Consider the following 22,294-nt stretch of genomic DNA (forward strand, 5'->3'; position numbering starts at 1 on the left):
TGGTATATGTGTGTGTGTGTGTGTGTGTGTGTGTGTGTGTATGTGTGTGTGTATCTATACACACACACATACGCACACACACAGGAATATCACTCGGCAATCAAAAAGAATGAAATCTTGCCATTTGCAACTATGTGGATGGAACTAGAGGGTATTATGCCAAGCAAAATTAGTCAGACAAAGACAAATATCATATGACTTCACTCATATGAGGACTTTAAGAGACAAAACAGATGAACATAAGGGAAGGGAAACAAAAATAAAAACAGGGAGGGGGACAAAACATAAGAAACTCATAAATAGGGAGAACAAATAGAGGGTTACTGGAGGGGTTGTGGGGGGGGATGGGATAAATGGGTAAGGGACATTAAGGAATCTATTCTTGAAATCATTGTTGCACTATATGCTAACTTGGCTGTAAATTAAAAAAATAAAATAAAAAAAAAAAGATATAAAAGGCATCCAAATCCGTAAGGAAGAAGTAAAACTTCCACTATTTGCAGATGACATGACACTACATATAGAAAATCCTTCAGACTCCACCAAAAACTACTAGACCTGAGAAATCAATTCAGTAAGGTCACAGGATACAAAATCAATGTACAGAAATACATCGCAGTTGTATGCACTAATGATGAAGCATCAGAGAAATTAAGAAAAAAATCCCATTACAACTGTACCAAAAATAATAAAATACCTGGGAATAAACTTAACCAAAGAGGTGAAAGACCTGTACGCTGAAAACTATAAACTGCTGATGAAAGAAACTGAGATGGTGTCTGGGTGGCTCAGTTGGTTAAGCGTCTGACTTCGGCTCAGGTCATGATTTCGTGGTTCGTGAGTTCAAGCCTCTCATCAGGCTCTGTGCTGACAGCCAGAGCCTGGAGCCTGCTTCAGATTCTGTGTCTCCCTCTCTCGCTGTCCCTCCCCTGTTCATGCTTTTTCTCTCAAAAATAAATAAACATTAAAAAAAATTGAAGACAACACAAAGAAACGGAAAGAAATCCCATGCTCATGGATTGTAAGAAGAAATATTGTTAAAATGTCTATGCTACCCAAAGCAATCTAGAAATTTAACATAATCCCTATCGAAATACCAGCAGCATTTTTCACAGAACTAGAACAAACAATCTTAAAATGTGTATGGAACAACAAAAGACCCTGAAGAGCCAAAGTAACCTTGAAAAAGAAAAAAAAAAGCTGGAGGTAACATAATTCCAGGCTTCAAATTATATTACAAAGCTGTAGTAATCAAAATAGCATGGTACTGGCATAAAAATAGACACATAGCTCAATGGAACAGAATGGAAAACACAGAGATAAACCCACAGTTATATGGTCAATTAGTCTTTGACAAAGCAGGAAAAAATATCCAATGAGAAAAAGACAGTCTCTTCAACAAATGGTGTTGAAAAAATCAGACTCCTATATGCAAAAGAAAGAAACTGGACCACTTTCTTTCACTCAAAATGGATTAAGGACCTAAATGTGAGACTAGCCCTGAGGTTTCTTAAAGTTCAATCTCTCCTCCTCTGAGCATAGATGGTCCTTCCCTGTCAGGTTGCTCTTCCACCCACCCTCTCTGCAGTTTCAGTCACTGGTCCCAGGTTTGAAAGTGTCTTCTGCTCTTGCTCACTTAGGAAGTCATTATCTCTCCATAATTTGGTTCTTTTAGATCTCTGTGTATCCACAGCTCTTGGATGGTTTTAAAGGAAAGTATAATTGTTTTGGTTTATGTAGGGCTTTCTTGTTGCTTGGCAGGAGTTAAAGTCTCTCTCACACTTCTAAACCATAACTAGAGAAAGGGCTCACCTGTTCATTGGCCCTAAATGTTTTGCCAATTTCTGCTGTTCTCTGACCCTTCACTTAGGAGTACATGTACAATTTCCCAAATGTGAAGGTGTTGTCATTATTGATTTGGAGTTTTATTGCACTGCAATCTTTAAAAAAAGTTTTTCTTAACGTTTATTTATTGTTGAGAGAGAGAAACAGAGCATGAGCACGGATGGAAAGAGAGAGAGGGAGATACAGAATCCAAAGCAGGCTCCAGGCTCTGAGCTGTCAGCACAGAACCCAATGTGGGACTCGAACTCACAAACAGCGAGATCATGACCTGAGCCAAAGGCAGACCCTTAACCCACTGAGCTACCCAGGCGCCCCTGCACTGCAATCTTTAGATACTAATTCTTTGGTATTTATTGCCACCTTATGATTAATGGTCAATTCTGGTCAATTTCAATAAATGCATATGTACACTTAAGAAGAGTGTATGCTCTCTAATATTCTCAAGTTGTATACATTCTTGAAATAAATGTATATCCTTTAGTTGTAAAATTTTACCTGAATTTTATCAAATTTTGGTTAATTCTGGAAAATGTTGCATGTGTGCTTTGGGAAGGATGTGTATTTTAAAATTACTGGCTTCAGTACTCTACGCATGCCCATTAGTGAAAGAGAGAAATCAGGTGTTCAGATATATCCTAGGTAATATGGGGTCTGTTTATCTATTTGCTTTTCCCATTATGATTATGTTTACTCCTTCTAATTCCCTCAGTTTGTGCACCAAACATTTTAGGCTATGTTGTTAGTTGTTTACAGACGGTTACATATTCCTGGTTGTTACCAGTATTATTACTCAATGATCTGCCTTAGCCTTGATAATGCATTCTGCCTTTTACTATATTTAATTTTTTATGATGATTGCTACACCAGTTATCTTTGGCTGGAATTTTGCTGGGCTACCATTTAAAAACTTTGTTTTCATCCAGTTATTATATATGTTGTGCTTTTTATTCCTGTGCCTTTGTTTTGTTTGTTCCCTCCTTTTCTGGCTTCCATTTGATTTCATCTTCTTTATTGGAATCCCCTGCTCCTGCTCCCCCCACCCCCATCAAGCAAACCATTCTATTTCTATATCTTTCTGATTGCCTTTAACTTCTGCAGATAGTTTTTGAGCCAAACTGTGATGAAAGAAAGTCATAAATAAGCTGATGAGTCACTTTGAACATTTCCTGTATCTACAGAAGGATGGAAGAATGGTGGTCATTGAAATCTTAGGAATACAACAAAAAATTAGTATGATTAGTAATGTTCTTCAAGTCACATACTTCGACCACAGCAGGTAAATAAAAACTGCATTGATCTATATTAACTACGATATGTTTATATGCATAGGTGTGGAGATAAGTTCATTTTCTCCTATGTCATACAGATGATCGAATTTTATTTTCTTTATTCAAAAGTAAAAAGCAATATAAAGATGCAAATAGCAAGGTTATCCCTAAATTTCATTTTGTGCTTATTAAATTGTATACTTGTAAATATGTATTGATACTAAAGAGTAGTAGTATTCACATGGCTGTTTCAGAAAATAAGCAATTTTGTAAATGGGAAGGCGGATGACTTATGATTAAAATGAAAGGAAAAGGAAACACAACAGAAGAAAGAAGGTGAAACATTAGGTCAAAATACCTTCTCAAAACACACCTTTGAAAGGGAACAGGCGTTTCTGTTCCCTGTGCTGCTGTTTATCTCTGTTTCTTATCAATCAATACCCTTTAAGTGTGCAAAAGATACACAATCACAAAGGAAAAAATCCTCTGTGTCGACGACTTCACACAAAGAATCAAATGTAGGATATCATTGGTCATTTCCCTACCGTGGTCATTCTAGCTAAAAGACATTCAAAGAATTTAATAAATCAAAGTAGTCCAGTGGTAGTTTTTTTTAAAAGCCCTACTTCAATATCAATGGAATAATAAAAGGCACTGATTAATAAAGATCTTACTTTTTAAGATCTTTGTACTTTTTAATATCAAATGTACTTTTATACGATTGAGCCATGAATCTCTATAGCAGCTCACTGCAATATACCCACAAATTGTCTGCCATTAATTTTAAGATTGCCTCAAAAATAACCTACAATAAAATATCCCAAGACATTTCTCCCCTAAATTGATCTGCAGATTTAAAGCAATCTTAATCAAAACTCCTAGTATGATTTTTATAAATTAACAGATTCTAAATTTTTTATAGATATGCAAAGACACTAGAATAACTAAACAATTTTGAAAAAGAAGAACAAAGTGGGAGGCCTTATACCAGCTGATTTCAGGATTCACTCTAAAGGTTCAGTAATCAAAACCATGTTACTGGAGGAAAGAGAGACAGATCAGGGGAACAAAACAGAGTCTAGGAACAGATTCACACTTGTACTGACAATTCACTTTCAACAATGTTGCCTGGGTGAGTCAATGGAGAAAAGACGGTGGTCTTTTCAACAAATGGTGCTGGAACCACTGGATAGATAAGACATGCAAAGACAAACAAATTTGAAGCTTACCTCACACCATATACAGAAATTTAACTCAAAATGGATCTTAGGCATAAAACTGAAGTCATCAGGAGACAGAGGTTGGAAGTGGCCCAGCAATCACACTTCTAGCTATTTACCCAAGAAAACATAAGCCCACACAGATCTTGTATGCAGATGTTCGTAGTAACTTCATACATAATATTCTAAACTGGAAGCAACCTAAATGTCTATGAATCTATGAATGAGTAAACAAATTGCAGTGTATTCCATACAATAGAATACCACTCATGAAAAAAAAAAAAGCACCTAAGAAATTTATTAACCTGGGCTTGAAGACTAGTCAAAGTTCACTGGGGATACCTGTGGACAGAATGGATACCTGTGGACAGAGTGGGCTCTACAGCTGGCAGGTCTGAGAGGCCTGTTTCTGGAACACAAAGCCCTAGTTCATTCATCATTTGTGACTATGGAGAAAAGGAGCCAGAAGTCAGAGGAAAGGAGCTGAGCCAGTAACCTTATGGACCCCAAACCTGGAGTGGACTGCGAAGATCTCTCCATTTTATGCGATTAAACTCTATGAAAAATGGCTGGGATTAATCTCGCAGCTTCCTTTCAGAAAGAAAACAACAAATGCTCACTTGAATTATTTCTGCTTTAATTACTAGTTTAATTCCATGTTTTCCTTTGCCTCCATCACTGGTATAATTCCCCAGATTTAGAATTTCATGTGCTCAGTTGAAATATTTTCCAGGTACCAAGTAACACTTTGCCTGTCTCTTCCATACAGTCAAGGACAGGTAGGCATTATCTGCAGGAGAGGGTCTCCCAGGTTTCCTTCTGCAGGGAAAACCATCACACAGGCCCTGTCCCCTGAGGGGAGGGTCTCACACAGGTTTTGGCCCCTGCAGGGCAGGTACTCACACAGGCTTCCTGCTGCAGGTATTGTAGGACCTTCTTGGCTGGAATGAGGAAGTCAGTGAGGCAGCGCAGCCCATCCCCACCGTGGAGCCTCTCAGCCACACTGAACAGCTGCCAGAGCACCGTGGCTGCCGTGGCCTCAAAAGGTGGGTAGAGGGAAGACAGTGTGTTCTGGATATAGGTGTCAAGGGATTCCAGATCCTGAAATGCAAGAGAGCATCGGGTAATTTAAGACATCAATGAAGACAGGTGCAGAGGAGAGTTTCACTGGCTGGTTATGTAAGGGTCCCCTTTACAGGCTCTGTCTTATGTCTGGGTATGTGACTTGTCTCTGTGGGAAGGTGCAGGCAAACCCTCAGCATAGTGAGGAGTTCCTCTTGGAGCAGTCTGCTGGTCCTTCACATTGTCACACTGAGGAAGTGCCCATGGCTGCATTAGGTACACCTGACGCCTGAGCCTATGAGGGGAACCCTAACTAACACTTTAAGTGAGGTTGTTGCTGCTGTCACCGGAGGCACAATCAAGTTCCACCCCATTAAATTCTGAAATGTGCACCTGAAATGCTACATTTTAGGGTTATCTGTGGAGCGTCTGGAATTTCTCAGGGGGCCTTCCCTTTCCCTGGTACTCCTGGGTCTGAAGGGAATGGGGGAGGCCCCTGTGACAAGGACAGAGCTGGTTCACATGTAATTTAATACTCAGAAAAGTTTGCCTATAGTAAATACATTTTAACTGTACCGATAATGTTTAAAAGATTAAAAAAAAACCATTATGGCATCCTTTGTCAAAATCACAGAATTACACCCACTCAGTCATTCTGAAAACAGTATCATTGGTACCTGATTTCTTCTTATTTTGACAGAACAAGCTTTTATGTAAAGACAGAATACTTTTAGTTTAAAAGATGTTTAAAGTTATTTTTAGATGTAGCATTTCCTGAGGAAATACCACAAGGTTCATTTGTTTGGAAAAGAAATGCAAGGCTACAAATAACAGTTAAAAGTCAAAGAGGTTAAAATTGTGAAATCGATTTTAAAGGGACAACAGTTACATCTGACACTCCTCTGAACAGTTCATGCTACAGGAAACTGAAAATAAAATAGTGAATCCTCTGAGCCTAGAGTGGATAAGGACGCAGGCCATCTGTGCTGACTGAAAGGCCAAGTCTCACAGCGAGCAGGGAGGTGTGTGCTGCAGTGAGTTCAGCTTCTAGAAACTCCCACCACCATGTCGGTGTGGTGAGGCATTGATTAGATACCCTCTGGAGCTCCTACACTCACAGAGGCCTCCTTGTGTCTGTTTGTTCCCCTTCCTCCATATACCTGGCTCTTCCCACCAGACAGGGTCACTCACTCAGTAGGAATTATCTAAATACTAATTTCATCCAGAGAATACCAAGATGGTCAGTCTGATGTCTAAAAACTCAAATCACACCTGAGCTACCAGTGAATATCCAGCCCATAAGAAAAATGGAGGTGGTCTTGAGCCAGGGGCAGGAATCATGCTCTAGACGTCATGTACCTCACAGAGATCTGAAGCAAATGCTTAATTGTGATACGAGAAACTGGTAATGGTGGAAGGGGCATGTCTTTAATGATCTATTTTGGAGGAAGTAAAATGCAAACTTTGGACCCTCCCAAGGAGAGATGTCCTCCTGCTGCCCAGATACCCAAGTCCAGGCCCACTTCTCCTCCAGACTCGCAGATGCATCCTCATTCTTGTGTCCAGCTGTGGTTAGTAGCCTCCCAGCGGGTCTCCTGGCCTCCACCCCACCTACTCATCCCTTGAAAACTGCCCAAAGTGAGGAGGAGAGGGGCGATACTTGCTGAGATCTCTCGGATCTCACAGCATCCCCGGCCCCTTCTCTGCCTTTTGATTCCTGTCATGACTGAGTCGAGCCCCAATACTTGGTCTAGAGGGCACCTCTTCCACCAGCTTCCACTCCCTGGGTGCCATCCCACCCAAATCCTGATCCAGGCAAGAGCTGCCCAAGAGAAGCTGTCTACCTGCCCAGAGGCCATCTCCCAGGTTGAGTAAGTTAAGGAAGTCTTGGGCAAGCCAGAGGGAACACATTCTCTAGCCTCTTCTTGGCTACTGTGTCCCGAATAACTGCCCATACGGCAGCTTCCTGGCTGTCATCTGCCTCTCTGGGTGCTTGATGACCAAGAACAACCAAAGCATGATGGTGCACACAGGGCCACTGTCTCATGAGCTCCCCAATCACTTTGCAGATGGTGCCTGATCTTGCTCTTGGGAAGAGAGGCTCTGATGAATAAGCGGACTGTACGGCCAGGGATAGACACAGCCTGAAGGGCCATCCCAGGCACAGCACCGTGGCATGTGCACAGTACAAGCCAACCATTCCCACTTGCATACAATTCTCACAATTTAGTATTTTCAAGACCCACAAATTATAAGACGGGGAGGCAGACATATATGATCTTGAGAGCAGACGCAGAAATTATCACAACAGATTCAAATTACCTGAATATATTCAATTCAGCTTAAGAGAACATGTAACAATATAATATATCTTAGAAAGATTTCCATAAGAAATGTTTAAAGGGGACATTGTCTTTGGTATGTTAAAGGGTGAAGTTCAAACATCTGGAATATTTACTCTGCATAGTATTTTCTTCCATGATGTTTAGTGGAATGATATGTGTGTTACAGTTGAGTGTGTGTGTGAAGGAAAACGTGTGTGCAGAGATGGGTGTGTGTGTGAGGGAAAGTATGTGTGAGAGAGAAAGTTATGTGTGAGGGAAAGTGTGTCTGTGTGGGGGAAAGTGTGTGTGAGAGATAAAGTGTGTGTGAAGAGTGTGTGTGTGTGAGGGAAAGTGTTTGTGTGAGGGAAAGTATTTGTGAGAGAGAAAGTGTGTGTGAGGGAAAGTGTTTATGAGAGGGAAAGTGTGTGTCAGGTAAAATGTGTGTGTGGGAAAGTATTTCTGTGTGTGGGAAAGTGTCTGTGAGTCAAAGTGTGTGAGGAAAAGTATGTGTGAGGAAGAGTGTATGTGAGAATGAAAGTGTGTGTGAGGCGGTAATGTGTGTGTGAGAGGGAAAGTGTATGTGAGGAAAAGTGTGTGTGAGAGAAAAAGTGTGCGTGAGGGAAGGTGTGTGTGTGGGAAAGTGTATTTGTCAGGGAAAGTGTGTGTGAGAGAAAATTGTGTGTGAAAGAAAGTGTGTGAAGGAAAGTGCGTGTGAGAGAAAAAGTGTGTGAGAGGGAAAGTGTGTATGTGAGAGGGAAAGTGTGTGTGAGGGAAAGTGTAAGTGAGACAGAAAGTATGTGTGAGGAAAAGTCTGTGTGTGGGAAAGTGTCTGTGAGTCAAAGTGTGTGAGGAAAAGTATGTGTGAGGAAGAGTGTATGTGAGAACGAAAGTGTGTGTGAGGCGGTAATGTGTGTGTGAGAGGGAAAGTGTATGTGAGGAAAAGTGTGTGTGAGAGAAAAAGTGTGCGTGAGGGAAGGTGTGTGTGTGGGAAAGTGTATTTGTCAGGGAAAGTGTGTGTGAGAGAAAATTGTGTGTGAGAGAAAATTGTGTGTGAAAGAAAGTGTGTGAGAGGGAAAGTGTGTGAGGGAAAGTGTATGTGAGAGAGAATGTATGTGTGAAAGAAAGTGTGTGTGAGAGAAAATTATGTGAGAGGGAAAGTGTGTGTGAGAGGGAAAGTGTATGAGGAAAAGTGTATGTGAGAGAACATGTATGTGAAGGAAAGCGTGTTTGGGAAAGTGTACGTGTCAGGGAAAGTGTGTGTGAGAGAAAATTGTGTGTGAGGGAAAGTGTGTATGTGAGAAGGAAAGTGTGAGAGAGAACGTATGTGTGAAAGGAAGTGTGTGAGAGGGAAAGTGTGTGAGGGAAAGTGTATGTGAGAGAGAATGTATGTGTGAAAGAAAGTGTGTGTGAGAGAAAATTATGTGAGAGGGAAAGTGTGTGTGAGAGGGAAAGTGTCTGAGGAAAAGTGTATGTGAGAGAACATGTATGTGAAGGAAAGCGTGTTTGGGAAAGTGTACGTGTCAGGGAAAGTGTGTGTGAGAGAAAATTGTGTGTGAGGGAAAGTGTGTATGTGAGAAGGAAAGTGTGAGAGAGAACGTATGTGTGAAAGGAAGTGTGTGTGGGAAAGTGTATGTGTCGGGGAAAGTGTGTGTGAGAGAAAATTGTGTGTGAGGGAAAGTGTGTATGCGAGAGGGAAAGCACATGACAGCAAATGTATGTGAGAAAGTGTGTATGAAAGGGAAAGCGTGTGAGGGAAAGTGTGTGTTGAGGGAAAGTGAATGTGAGAGGGAAAGTGTGTGTGAGGGAAATTGTGTATGTGAGGAAAAGTGTGTGAATGCCAGTGTGTGAAGGCATCTGAAGGTGTGTGTGGGGGTAGAGCCATAGTGAGCCAAGAGAAATATTGGGGGCAAATCCTTAGAACAGTTCCTCCGCCTTTGGGTGCCCAGGAAGAGAAGGGAGTAGCCTCGGGGTCAGGGAGAATGTCTATGCAGGCACCTGTCATCAGTTCAGCCTGTGCCCGCTCTCTCTGTAAGGTGTGACTCACCCATTCACCCATTCCGGCACGCCATCAGGATGTGCAGAAATAGGAGGGAAGAAAGCAGACAAAGGCAGATGTCATCACTTTGTCGATGGTTGATTTCTTCTCCTTATGTAGCTCAGGATTCCCGTTTCAACCGAAGGCTAACTTCAAAACTAGGACCTTTGCCTGTGTGCTTGATCCTAAACCCACCCGTGGCTTAGGATGTGATTTTCTGCAGATGTACGTTAGTGGATTGGTGACACAATACTAGTATAAAGCACTTAATTACCATTTTGCTGAACTATGAATCAGTGTGTTGTTATTTGCATTTTAACAAAAAATGTTCATGTCTGGAGAAATATTTTAGGGCTTCACTCTTCAGTGAAGGACTTTAGGTAAAACTTCATTGAAAGGAGGGTGAATTTTAAAATCTACACCCTTGTCTCTCACAATGCCTGCACATTCCATGACTAGGCATGTTCCTCCTGGCACCTAGTGCACAGGCCAGTGACCTGGCCTCAGCATATGGCCCCCTCCCTGCAACTCTCCAGGCCTCACACGCGCTGAAGATGAGAGGACTGAAGCTGGGCATCCACAGGCCCATCTGTGCCCACCCTGTGCAGGGCGGGTGGGGCAGTCTCAGGGACACCGGAAAGACACCTGGCCGCTTGGTTCTGAAACACGAACCAGCTGGAAATGGCATGCTTCATCCGCCAGGGGGCAGGTAACAGGCTAAATGTCAAAGCCAAGGTAATGTCTTCTCATTTCAAGGACCGTGCTGAGCTAAACAAGACCAGCTGATGAATAAGGCAAGGAAACAGCAGGGGCACCCCATCCAGGGCCTGGCAGGCCGGAGGGACTGGGCTGAGGCTGGCCTGACAAAGGCTGCCCATCAGTGCTCACATTTTCACTCAAATGTAACACCCCCAAAGATGACTGAAGGCACAGAGTTGCGGGGCAGTCATTGGCAGGGTGGGTAGGCCTGGACATCAGGATCCTTTTACCTGCCCGGAGGGTCTGCAGGGGCTTACTGTGGGGACCACTCCTGTCTCTTAGGAAAGGGCACCCCAAGATGAGAGACTGCTAGGTAGCTAGGTTTCCGAGCAGGCAGTGCATAAACTGTGCTCCCAGACCTCCACCCCACCCTTCCTGCACAGTCATAAGCTGGTGGCTGACCCCCCTCATGTCCCAACAGGGATAGAAAGTACAAGAACATCAAAGACTTCAGCACAGCCACATCGGAGACACCTTCCTTGCAGCTCCTCCCAATGACCAAAGGAACCTGCTGCCAAATCTACATTTGGGCCCCTGTATGCGGGGGACAGTAGGGCGTGTATAGGAGGACGGGATTGCAGGACACCTGGGATGAGGTCTCAGGTGGGGTTAGGAGAGGACTAAGCAGCTGCAGTAAGGCAATACCAGCCTCTCCACCTGCCATTAGCCAGGCTGGGGGCTTCTCTGGGACTCAGTTATGCCGTCTCATTCTGAAAATTGCCAGGGCGCGGATGTTGGTGCAAAGAGAACAAAGGCTGGGGGCATCACCCACGAGGCAAGCCTGGGTGTGTGGCTGGCGTGGGGGCAGTGCACACAAAAGCCCCTCATCTGGTGTGGGAGCTCATCTTATCCTGCAGCCCCATGACCAGCTCCTAGTGATACCCCGGATGCTGTAGCCTGGGGTAGGGGCATAGAGAGTGGGGTACAGAGGGGTGCCACTCACCCAGGCACTTCTACCCAGAAGGTCAGGGCAGCCTTTAAATTTACCACTATGGCCTCTGCCTCTAGTCGGATTTTATAAACAAAAGTCAGGATGTACAAGTGGCAGCAGGCACCCACTATGGGACACCAGAGCTGTTCCTACAGCCTGCCTTCAAACAGGGGCCTAGGACAGGAGGGGCACCCGCGTCAGTCCTAGCCCTGCCCCACTTTCCATCAATAGCCACTTTCTTGGCCCTGTGGGGGCTGGGTGTGAAACCCACACTCCCCAGGAGGCTTGCTCTCAGTAGCCGACCTGGTTACAGTCTCTCAGACGCCCTTCCTGAAGGGCGCCGATGGTCATCTCTGTTTTCCTGTGTGTACAGACCCAGGAACCACTTTTGAGTCAAAGAAAACATGTCTAGAAAGCCTAGCCCCCTGTGCTGGCCTGACGTGCCAGCCTGCCTCCATCTGGTCTGTCCACACCTCCATGTGGGTCAGCATCTCAGGCTGACTCTCCACCCGGCCCCACTGCTGACTCCAGCCACCACCTGTGGGCCCTTCCTGGGCCCAGGCAGCTAAGTCTGACACCTGAGGGCTAGGCCTTCTCTCCCCGACCAGCACACTCCCCAGGCTCTGACCCCGGGGCCACGGCAGTTCACTTCACAGCTTCCTCAGACATTCCTCCACCTTCCCAACTGAGGTGAGTCTTCTTTCTCAAGCTCAGAGCTGCCTACTTAGCACTTAGCTGCCTTCTAGTTGTGCATCTCCAAAACTGGGGTCTGCTTCTGGGCTGCGCACCATGTGACCCTTTCCTCGCACATTCGTGCTGTTGGATTACATCGTGACATGTCTAGAGGATCTTTAGAAGGGAGAGGCAGGGAAATATTTGGCCAAATGTTCACCACAAATGTGTCTGGGCTCTAAAATCCCGCTTCGTTTATGGAGGAAAGATCCCTCTGAGGAACACTGGGCCTCCATAATGCTGGACAGGGGAAATGCCCGTCCGCATTTCAGTAAGGTACTGAACTGACAAAAAACAGAGCAATCTTTCTGTGGTGAGCTGTTTTTCACAGAATCCCTGCCTCCCTGGGGAGGATGGCATGTCCCTGTCCATCGGCATCAGGCGCGGCCACATGACAAAGAAGCGTGGCAGCAGTGGCAGATGCGGGTTCTGACAGAGACTTTGTGAGGCAGCACGTGCTCCGATACACTACCTTTCCCTCTGCCACAAGATGGGTAACACCCCAGAGAAGCTGTTCCGTGAGCCTGGACCCCAGAGTAAAACTGACGTGATGACCATGATGGGCACGTAGCATGAACCGGTCATCACGGTGCTGATGACTGAGATGTGGGGGGCATTGGTTATGTGGCATAACCTGCATATCGTGACTGACACTCCCTAGGACCTGGAACACAGACCCAGGGGACACCCCAACTCAGGGCCTTTACCTCCCCACGGCAGCCACAGCACACACCTTGGCATGGGTTACCACCTCTACCTAGGAGCCCTCTTGGATTGGTGTCCTGTAATGCACCTGGAGGGACTGAGCTGCCTGCAGACACGTCAGTGCGTCCTGAGCTGGAGTTGGTTCTGAGAGGCTTCCCAGGGAGACCACGCCCCACAGGGTAGAATGAGGAGCAGGACCTCGGGACTCTGTCTCCACGCTGTTGGCATGGTGCCTCCAGCAGGGGAGGTGCATGTGGCATATCTCAATCTCAGCTGTATCTCCAGGAGTGTTCCAAAAGCATCTCAAATCTGAGCATCATTATCCACAGCCTCTGCTCTGTCTAGGTGTCAATATTTTCTAGTTTTCAGGGAGAAAAGAAAACCAGGAGAACGCCAAACAAAATCACTATTTCAGGGTTCAAGCTTCAGGGCTGCACCTTATGCAACTGGCCCAGCAGGTGAATCCAGAAAAGAGTAATTCCAAACACAACCCTGAAATGTCTTTTCTGAATTTACACACACCTTACCAAACAAACATGAAACACATAGTTGCCTGACTTCAGCAATTCTGAAGCTGGTGTTCACATTACAGTGGATTGTGGGTGCTGGGGATTGTTGACAATGGAAATCCGTCTACAGGGCTAAACAGCCGGATGGCGGCAGTCTCTGCCGGCCGGCATGTTGGGACGGCTCCCCTTTGTAATTCTATGCTCAGAACTATGCTCAGATCGCTGCCAGGCTGGCTGCAGTGCCCCTCCCTTTCTTTCCTCCCCTCAGATGCCCAGTCACCTGCAGCAAGAACCTTCCAGGTGGCTTCTGCTCCACCAACTTCTTTTTAAAACTGATTCTATGTTCTTCCTTCTCATCCCAGCTTCCCAGACTAACGCAGTGTAAGAACTTGCTGACGTGGAATTGGCAGGTGCCATCAGTGAAAGCCTGTTCTGAAAGAGGAAGCCTGGCAGATCCTCCCTCCCACCCCTGCCCACTGTGCCACCAACTGGGGCAGCTGTGCGTGCCTCTAGGTCCCTGCCTGTGTCAGATATGGGCCAGACCTGTGCTCCCTGCTTGCTTTCTACTTTGGGCCATGGTTTCCTCAACTGTTAGCTGGGAGGAGCTCTCAGGTGGCGGAGGACCGAGGGACCTCAGGAGAGGGCCTGGCCCATGACACCTGTGTGTTCAACAGGGCCTGCCAGGGGCTCTCTTCCTGAGGATGAGCCACAGGCAGCTGCGTCCTCCCCTGTTGACACATGCCCTTCAGCCCTCCAGCTGGAATGTGCGCAGCTCAGAAGCTAGAGTCCTGTTTTCAACATGATCCCTTTTCTGTTCCAGGAGGATCTCAGTCTCCATTTTAATCATGTTGCGAGGCACCTGCTTTCCTATCTAGGGCTTGACATTAAACAGTCACAAATAGAACCAATCCTATGTGAGAAAACAAATATATAAACATGACTTCTCAAATGTTTCTACAACCAATCCTCCCCAGATAGGACACTGAGTCAGCAGCAGGACAATGGAGGTGTCATGGCCCCCCAGCTGCTGGGCTATTGCCCCCTCGGGCCCTCTTCCACGAGTTGCCTCTGAACCAGGGCACAGGAGTGCTGAGTACCTTGGCTCCCAGGCACCCAGCAGGGTTTTGACGCACCTGCTTGCTGTGTGGCTGCCAAACCTCCCCAGTGTAAAGCCAGACGTCTGTAAACGAGACGGCACTTCACAGTTTACACCATGTTTGCACATGGGACTCCCATGATGGGCAGAGCCACCCAGTCCTGAAAGTCTATGTTAATTATGCACTTTTGTCACTAGGCATTCCATCCTACCTATGGGCGCCTGATGTCAGAATCTGCCTAGAACCGAGGAGGTTTTATCTTCCAGGGAATCTCACTCAACCAGACACACTCAGAATCTTCCACTGGGTGTTCTTTGGAAAAGCTGCCTCTTCATCCTCTAACCACCAGTTGGAGCATCCAGGATTTCACCTGGAGGTGTGGGGACATCCTGGCGCCACCCTAGCTCCTCTGTCCCTGCTGGTCTCTATGCAACACTCAGGGGTCAGCAAACCATGACCCCAGTGGTCGGAAAAAAAACCAAAAGAAGAATACTAATTCAGACACGTGGAAACTATATGACATTCCCATGTCAGTGCCCATATTGGAAGTTTTATTGGAACACAGACACCCTCATTCCATGCATTGCCTATGGCTGCCTCTGTGCTACAAAGGCAGAGCTGAGAATGGTCCTTCAAGGCCTCTAGGCTTACTGTCTGGCCCTTCGTAGAAAGTTTGCTGACCCCACCCTTAAGGAAGGAAGTCCTGCAAGGCAGCCAAGGGGCATGAGTGGGTGGATGAAGGGGCCGCCCCCACCCTCCTTCCCTGTCTGCTGCCCCATGAGTTGCATGGACTCTGGCTCCAGAACAGCTACATTTCTCGATGAAGATGCTGGATGAGTGAGGGCTTGTTTGACACCACCATTTCTGATTCAACACCCAAGTTCCAACTAATTGTCAGTGATTTCGTTCACGAACAGCTTTATTCCATGTGTGCTTTGAGAGCAGCAGTCAATGTGATTGACTGTGATTGAGGGTGGTACCCAGAGGCTCTGTCTCTAGGGGTGTTATTAATTTCTTCTCAACATCGAATGCATTAAAAAAGCAGTCATTTAAGGTCCTCATTATCCTTCTTTGCATTTAGTAGCCTAATATACAACGAGGACACTCCCAAACTAGGGAGCTGTGAAAGTCTTGGAATGCACCTTTCATGTCAGCATCTATTAGGTGACTATGAGTGCACACGGGAAGCTCAAGCACCGTCCCTGCCACAGGTCACATGTTCACTTGGTCATTACCGGGATAGAGGCGACCACAAACACAAGGTCCCAGAGCAAGGCCTGCCCTGGCTTGGGAAGCCCATCACGCCAGCAGCAACCAGGGAGTGACCCTGCTCTGCTGCTCACCTGCTAGTCCTGCAGTAATTGCACGAACAGACACGGTCCTGCCTTCAGCATAGAGAGGAAGCAAACCTACCAGAGAAGCAGAAAGAAGGGTGGGCAGGAGGGAGACAGGGCTGGCAGGATGAGAAACAGATCCCCGGAAGGGACGGAGGTGCCCCTGTGGACGTGCCGGTAAAGAGGAGCTGTCGCTGGCCAGGTGGTGAGCTGCATCCTGGGGCCCAAGGCAAGAGCAGGTTCAGGGGACACCACCTGTAAACATCACCCGGGGTTCTACACTGACTGTGGCATAGCACAAAGTCCCCAAGACTTCTGCATATCTGGTTTCTTCGTTTGTAAAACAGGAAGAATACCATGAATCTACTTCAATCATTCCACAAAGGTAAGAACATATTTCATCTTAAAAGAACATTGAAGCTTTTTACTTTTTAATACAGAATGCAAACTGACAATGAAGTGTTGGTTCTTGAGACATTTTGACTGAATTTAGCTCTTTGAAGGTGCCTGATAGAAAGTGTGCAAGAGCGACAATTACCTCAATCAATGCAGATTGGCTCCCTCATGCTGAAATGTGACTTCAGCTGCAAGAAAGAGTTTTGTTCACTCTAACTGTGGCAAGACCAGAAAAGATTATGCCAACCTGAAAATGTCCCTCAGTCCTAATTACCATACCAAACCTGACTTTCCCACATTGAGTCCTGCATCGAGCCCTTGATCACAGCAGAGCTCGAGGGAGCTACGCACAACGCACATGCAGACAGGCCCGAACCCCTCTTTGCAGTTCTTTAGGGGAGTGACTGATCATAACCATTCTTTCCCACCTAACTTACCTGGAAAACCCTTTGGCAGGAAACCAAAGTGCACTTGAAATGTGTCAGCCCGACCAGATGTGTGGCTCTTTATGTATAAAGAGAAAAACAGATTTCTTTCCTCCAAGTTTTGTGTTGTCCTTTTGTTTTCACATTACTGTTAAACTGCGTGAAAGAAGCCACCTGCAAAACCACAGTAAGTTCCCTTTTGTCTGAGTCCAGCTGCTTTGCCAGCATCTGCCTGGCATCTGTCTTTAGGTAGCACACCTGGCCTCCCCACACCTTTCCACGCACATTTCCAAGAGAGAAACAAGTACTCTTGAGGGAGGATTGAAGCTAATTTGTCTGAGTTGTACATGTGACAGCAGACTCCACCTCTATCACGAATTACGTGTGTTTCTTATACTTTCCGATTATATTCCAATGCAAGTAAAGGACGAGCAGGCACAAACATGGTAGGTGGGAGTGTGACATTGTGTATTTGCACCAGTAGTTTAAAAATGCTACCCTAACATCTCCCCCAAAGCATCCTGTGAGCAGGGGCTCAGCCACAGCTGTGATGAAAGTTGGGCATCAGCCTGATTTGGGCTCTTCAAAACGGGAGCACAGGCATCCTAGAAAAGTCTCTCTCAGATGGTCAGTGTTTCTCAGCTTGATTATGACTTAAAGGTAGCTGGCACCCGGCTACCCCAAATCATTTCATTTTAACCATGAATGAGAAGGCTCTAATGTGGTGTTAATGGAAAACCACAGATATATTTTTAAGTTACAAATGATGCCTGTACTTTTCCTGAAGGACTTTGTGACGTAGACAATCTTTAGTCTGAGTGGGACAGGTGCTGACTGCTGACACCGGGCTGAGGTTGTTCGGGAACTGGTGCTGGGTCTGGGCTGAAGCACCTTTGCCTGTCCCAGAGGGAGAGTGGAACGAAGGCTTCAAGTTTGAAAGTTCTGGCTAGGAAGGCTTCATAGGGACATATGATGAGGCCATACTGATGTGCAGGAAGGTAAGGTAACTGGGAGTTTGGTTAAGTACAGTTTAAGGATTTTTAGGGGAAAATGTGAATTCTGTATACATGATAAGAACAACAAACAAGTCATTCTAATGAGAAACCTGTGATGGATGCACTTGGAGTACTAAATCACACTTCTCACTGTCTCCCTGACTCAGGAAGTCACCACTGAGCTGGCCCACAAGGCTCAGTGGCCCCAGGCAAAGTCATGTCTGGCAAGTATGGCTCTACATGACGTGAACAGGTCCCTGAGGTTTCCCACACGGGTGCCTGAGAGAGGGGTAGAGAAGGATACACTGGACAAGACGGTTGGGGATCTTGAGTCTAAGGATAAGGCTGGAGCCTGGAGCCCAAAACCACACTCAGAATGGGCACAGCAGGTGGCTTACCAACGTCTGGAATCCTGAACAGAGGGAGCCCTTGGAGCATGAGCGATGAATGCAGGACAGAGGGAAGGAGGTGCTGGTGCACACTGGGAAACCACTGACAAGAGGCGTGACTCCCGATGGTGGCCTGGCCCAGCACACAGGAGCCTGGACCTGGGAAGGCCACAATGAGTATGCAGGTACATGAGGACACGGTGCATCCACACCTGCCGGTGGGGCGCCGGTTGGCTCCACACGGCAGTTCTGCTAGTGGCTTCTGTAGCCAGCACGTCTGCACAGTCTGGCTCAGAGGTACTCACAGTGGGACTGAGGGCACCCAGTCTACGATCAACCCCCACCCACAGTGGGGACCTACCCCCGTTGTTTAGAATGCTGTCGCCAGAAGGCAGGAGCACCCAAGTTAGGCTAGCAACCCTATCCGGCATTTCCCAGATTTTTCACCTATGGTCCTGGCATTATGTTTCTTTTCCCCTCAAAGCGATCCAATTTGGATAATAAGAGATGTGGCCATTGGTCCTGATCAATCAACCCCTTGTTTCTGCTGTCTCTTCCCTCCTTGTCTGTCCTCTTTCTCTCCCTCCCCCCTTTTTTTTTTTTTTAGTGTTTATGCATTTATTTTGAGAGAGAGAGAGAGAGAGAGAGAGAGAGAGAGAGAGAGAGAGAGGTGCTCACAGAGGGTGTCTGGTTGGCTCACTCGGTGAAGCGTCCAACTCTTGGTTTCGGCTTAGGTCATGATCTCACGATTCATAAGTTTGAGCCTCAAGTTGGGCTCTGTGCTGCTGGTGCAAAGCCTGCTTGGGATTCTCTCTCTCTTCCTCTCTCTGCCCCTCCCCAATGCTCGCTCGTGCTCTCTTAAAAAAAAAAGATGCTCACAGAGGCACCCACTGTCCTCTCCACACTGAACACCATAGTGCATTCATTGATTACCTACCATGTGCTAAACACGGTGAAGGATACAAAGATTTATGTCCTGGCTGACAGCCAGCAGGGGCTGTAAGACAAGAAAACTGTAATGTTAAGGGGGAAGCAAGCACTGTTTGCGTGCCTGATTTTACACCCCACAATGGCAACATGATGGTTCTAGTGTCAGGCACTACCGAAATGTTTTACATGGATTAATCTCACATAGACCTTCTCCTATTGACTATTTTTCTCCAGTCAGTTACATTTTGAAGTCTTAAAAACTAGTTTCAAATTTCTGCAGATTTCCTACTCATTTCATGTTTGCCTTTGACACAAACTTTTTTTCTTAAAAATATCATTTCTCATTTCAAAACTTACTTTCTTAAGATATATCCTCGTACAATATAATGACATTTAAAAGCATAGTTGTAGGGGCACCTGAATGGCTCGGTTGAGTGTCTGTCTTTGGTTTAGGTCATGATCTCGCAGTTCGTGAGTTAAAGCCTCACATTGGGCTTTCTGTCAGCACAGAACCTGCTTTGGATTCTCTGTCCCCCTCTCTCACTGCCCCTCCCTGGCTCACAGTGCATGAGCACTTTCTCTCAAAAATAAATAAACATTAAAAAAATAGAATATAAAAGCAGAGTTATAAAACTCATTCCAAATCTTACAACAAACCAACAAGCAAACAAACAAACCAGGAAACCAAATTTAGCAGCATTACTAAAAGTATTATTCACTATGACCAAGTGGAATTCATCCCAGGAATGCGAGTGTGGTTCAATAATCAATATAAAACATCACATCAATAAAACCAAGGAAAAAGTCTATGATCATCTTAAATGATACAGAAAAAGCAGTTTACAACATCCAACACCCTTTCATATCAAAATTTCCAGAAAACTAGGAGTAGAAAGGACCTTTCTCAACATGATAAAAGGCACTTATAAAAATCCACAGCTAACTTCAGTGGTGAAATACTGAAAGCTTTTCCCTTAAGATCAAAATCAAGCCAAGGATGCCCACTTTCCCTGTTGGTATGTAACACTGTTCTGGAAGTTCTAGCCTGAGCACTTAGGCAAGAAAAAGAAACTAAAGGCATATAAATTAGAAATAAAGAAGTAGAATGATCTCTGTTTATAGATGACACAATCCTATATATAGCAAAACCCAAAGAATCCACAAAAAAACTACCTAGAACTGATAAATGGGTTCAGCAAAGTTGCAGGGTACAAGACCGACATGCAAAAATCAGTTGTGTTTCTATACATTAGCAATGAACAATCCAAAAATGAAACTAAGAAAATAATTCCAGTATATAATAGCATCCAAAAGGAATAAAATGCCTAAGATACTTTTTTTTCATTTTATTATTTTTTATTTTTTGCATCATTGATAAGTATGCTCTTTAATCCCTATTCCCTACTTTCACTCCATCCACTTCCCATCTGGTAACCATTAGTTTGTCCTCTATAGTTAAGAGTCTGTTTCTTGGTTTCTCTCTTTCTCTTTTTTCCCTTTGCTCATTTGTTTTGTTTCTTAAATTCCACATGAGTGACATCATATGGTATTTGTCTTTCTCCGACTTATTTTGCTTAGCATTATTCTCCTCACTCCATGTCATTGCAAATGGCAAGATTTCACAATTTTTTTTATGGCTGACTAATATTCCATTGCATATATATACAGCATCTTCTTTATCCATTCATCAATTGATGGACACTTGGGCTGCTTCCATAGTTTGGCTATTGTAGACAATGCTGCACATATCCTTTGAATTAACATTTCCATTTCTGGGGGGTAAACAGCTAGTAGTGCAACTGCTGGGTCATAGGGTAGTTCCATTTTTAATTTTTTGAGGAAGCTCCATACGGTTTCCAGTGGCTTGCACCAGTTTGCATTCCCACCAACAGCGCAAGAGGGTTCCCTTTTTGTCCACATCCTCACCCACTCTTGTTTTCTGTGTTGTTGGCTTGAGCCATTGACACGTGTAGGTGATATCTCACTGTGGTTTTGATCTACGTTTCCCTAAGTGATGTTGAACATCAGTGTGTTGGCCATCTGCTGCTTCATTGTTAGTGTATAGAAGTGCAACAGATTTCTGTACATTGATTTTGTATCCTGTGACCTTACTGAATTCATTTATCAGTTCTAGTAGTTTTTTGGTGGGGTCTTCAGGGTTTCTGTATATAGCATAGCAGTTCTTCTGCAAATAATGAGAACTTTACATCTTCCTTATCACTCTGGATGCCTTTCATTTCTTTATGTTGTCTGATTGTTGTGGCTAGGACTTCCAGTGCTGTGCTGAATAACAGTGGTGAGTGTTGCCTAAGACATTTAACCAGGGAGATGAAAGACTTGAACACTGGAAGCTACAAAACAGTGTTGGGAGGAATTAAAGAAATGGGAAAACATCCCAGGTTTATGGATTGGAAGACTTGATACTGGTAAAATGTTAATACTATTCAAATCAGTCTACAAACTCAATGCAATCTCTCTCAAAATTGCAATGACCTTTTCTCCCAGAAATGGAAAAGATAATCCTCAAATTCATATGGAATTTCACTGGGCCCTGAACAGCCAAAGCAATCCTGAACAAAGTTGGAGGACTCACACTTCCTGATTTCAAAACTCACTACAAAGCTACAGTTATCAAAACGGTGTGATTCTGGCATAAAGACAGACACACAGAACAACAGAAAAGGACTGAAGATCCAGAAATAAACCTGCACAATTATGGCCAGTTGACTTCCAACCTAGGTTTCAAGACTATTTAAGAAGGAGAAAATAATTTCTTCAACAAATGGTGCTGGAAAAAGTGGATGTCCCCATACAAAAGAATGAAGTTGGACCCTTACCTCACACCAAATACAAAAATTAACTAAAACAGATCTATGACCTAAATATAAACACTAAAATCAGAAAACTGTTAAAACATAGACGTAAATCTTCACGATCTTGCAGATGGCAATGATTTCTTAGATACGACACTAAAAGCACAAGCAACAACAGAAAAAAATATATAAACTGGACCTCATTAAAAATAAAAACTTTGGGGTACCTGGGTGGCTCAGTCGGTTAAGTCTCTGACTTCTGCTCAGGTCATCATCTCAAGGTTCATGGGTTTGAGCCCCACAATGGACTTTGTGCTGACAGCTCAGAGCCTGGAGTCTGCTTCGGACTCAGTGTCTCCTTCTCTCCCTGTGCCCCTACCCTGCTCATTCTCTATCTCTCTTTCTCAAATAACTAAACATCAAAAAATTAAAAAAAAAATAAAAACTTTGTGCATCAAAGGACACTATCAAGAAAGTAAAGGGACAACCAACAGATAGAACAAAATACTTGCAAACCATACACCT

General features: G+C 44.9%; 1 protein-coding gene across 6 annotated transcripts in view; it reads right to left on the reverse strand.

Moving 5' to 3' along the window:
- The window catches only part of PLEKHG4B (pleckstrin homology and RhoGEF domain containing G4B), an 82,337-nt gene that overhangs the window by 54,272 nt on the left and 5,771 nt on the right, over positions 1 to 22,294 (reverse strand). For 5 of the 6 annotated variants that reach the window (XM_006928146.5, XM_023240054.2, XM_023240052.2 and 2 more), the window contains one exon: positions 5,237 to 5,434. In XM_006928146.5, coding sequence (XP_006928208.3) covers positions 5,237 to 5,434 — 198 coding nt within the window. Of the gene's footprint in view, positions 1 to 5,236; positions 5,435 to 9,763; positions 12,148 to 22,294 lie in introns of those variants that run through there. The other variant, XM_045039604.1, reaches the window with a different exon arrangement.

This window comes from Felis catus, chromosome A1, assembly GCF_018350175.1.
Source record: "Felis catus isolate Fca126 chromosome A1, F.catus_Fca126_mat1.0, whole genome shotgun sequence".
NCBI classification, from domain to species: domain Eukaryota; kingdom Metazoa; phylum Chordata; class Mammalia; order Carnivora; family Felidae; genus Felis; species Felis catus.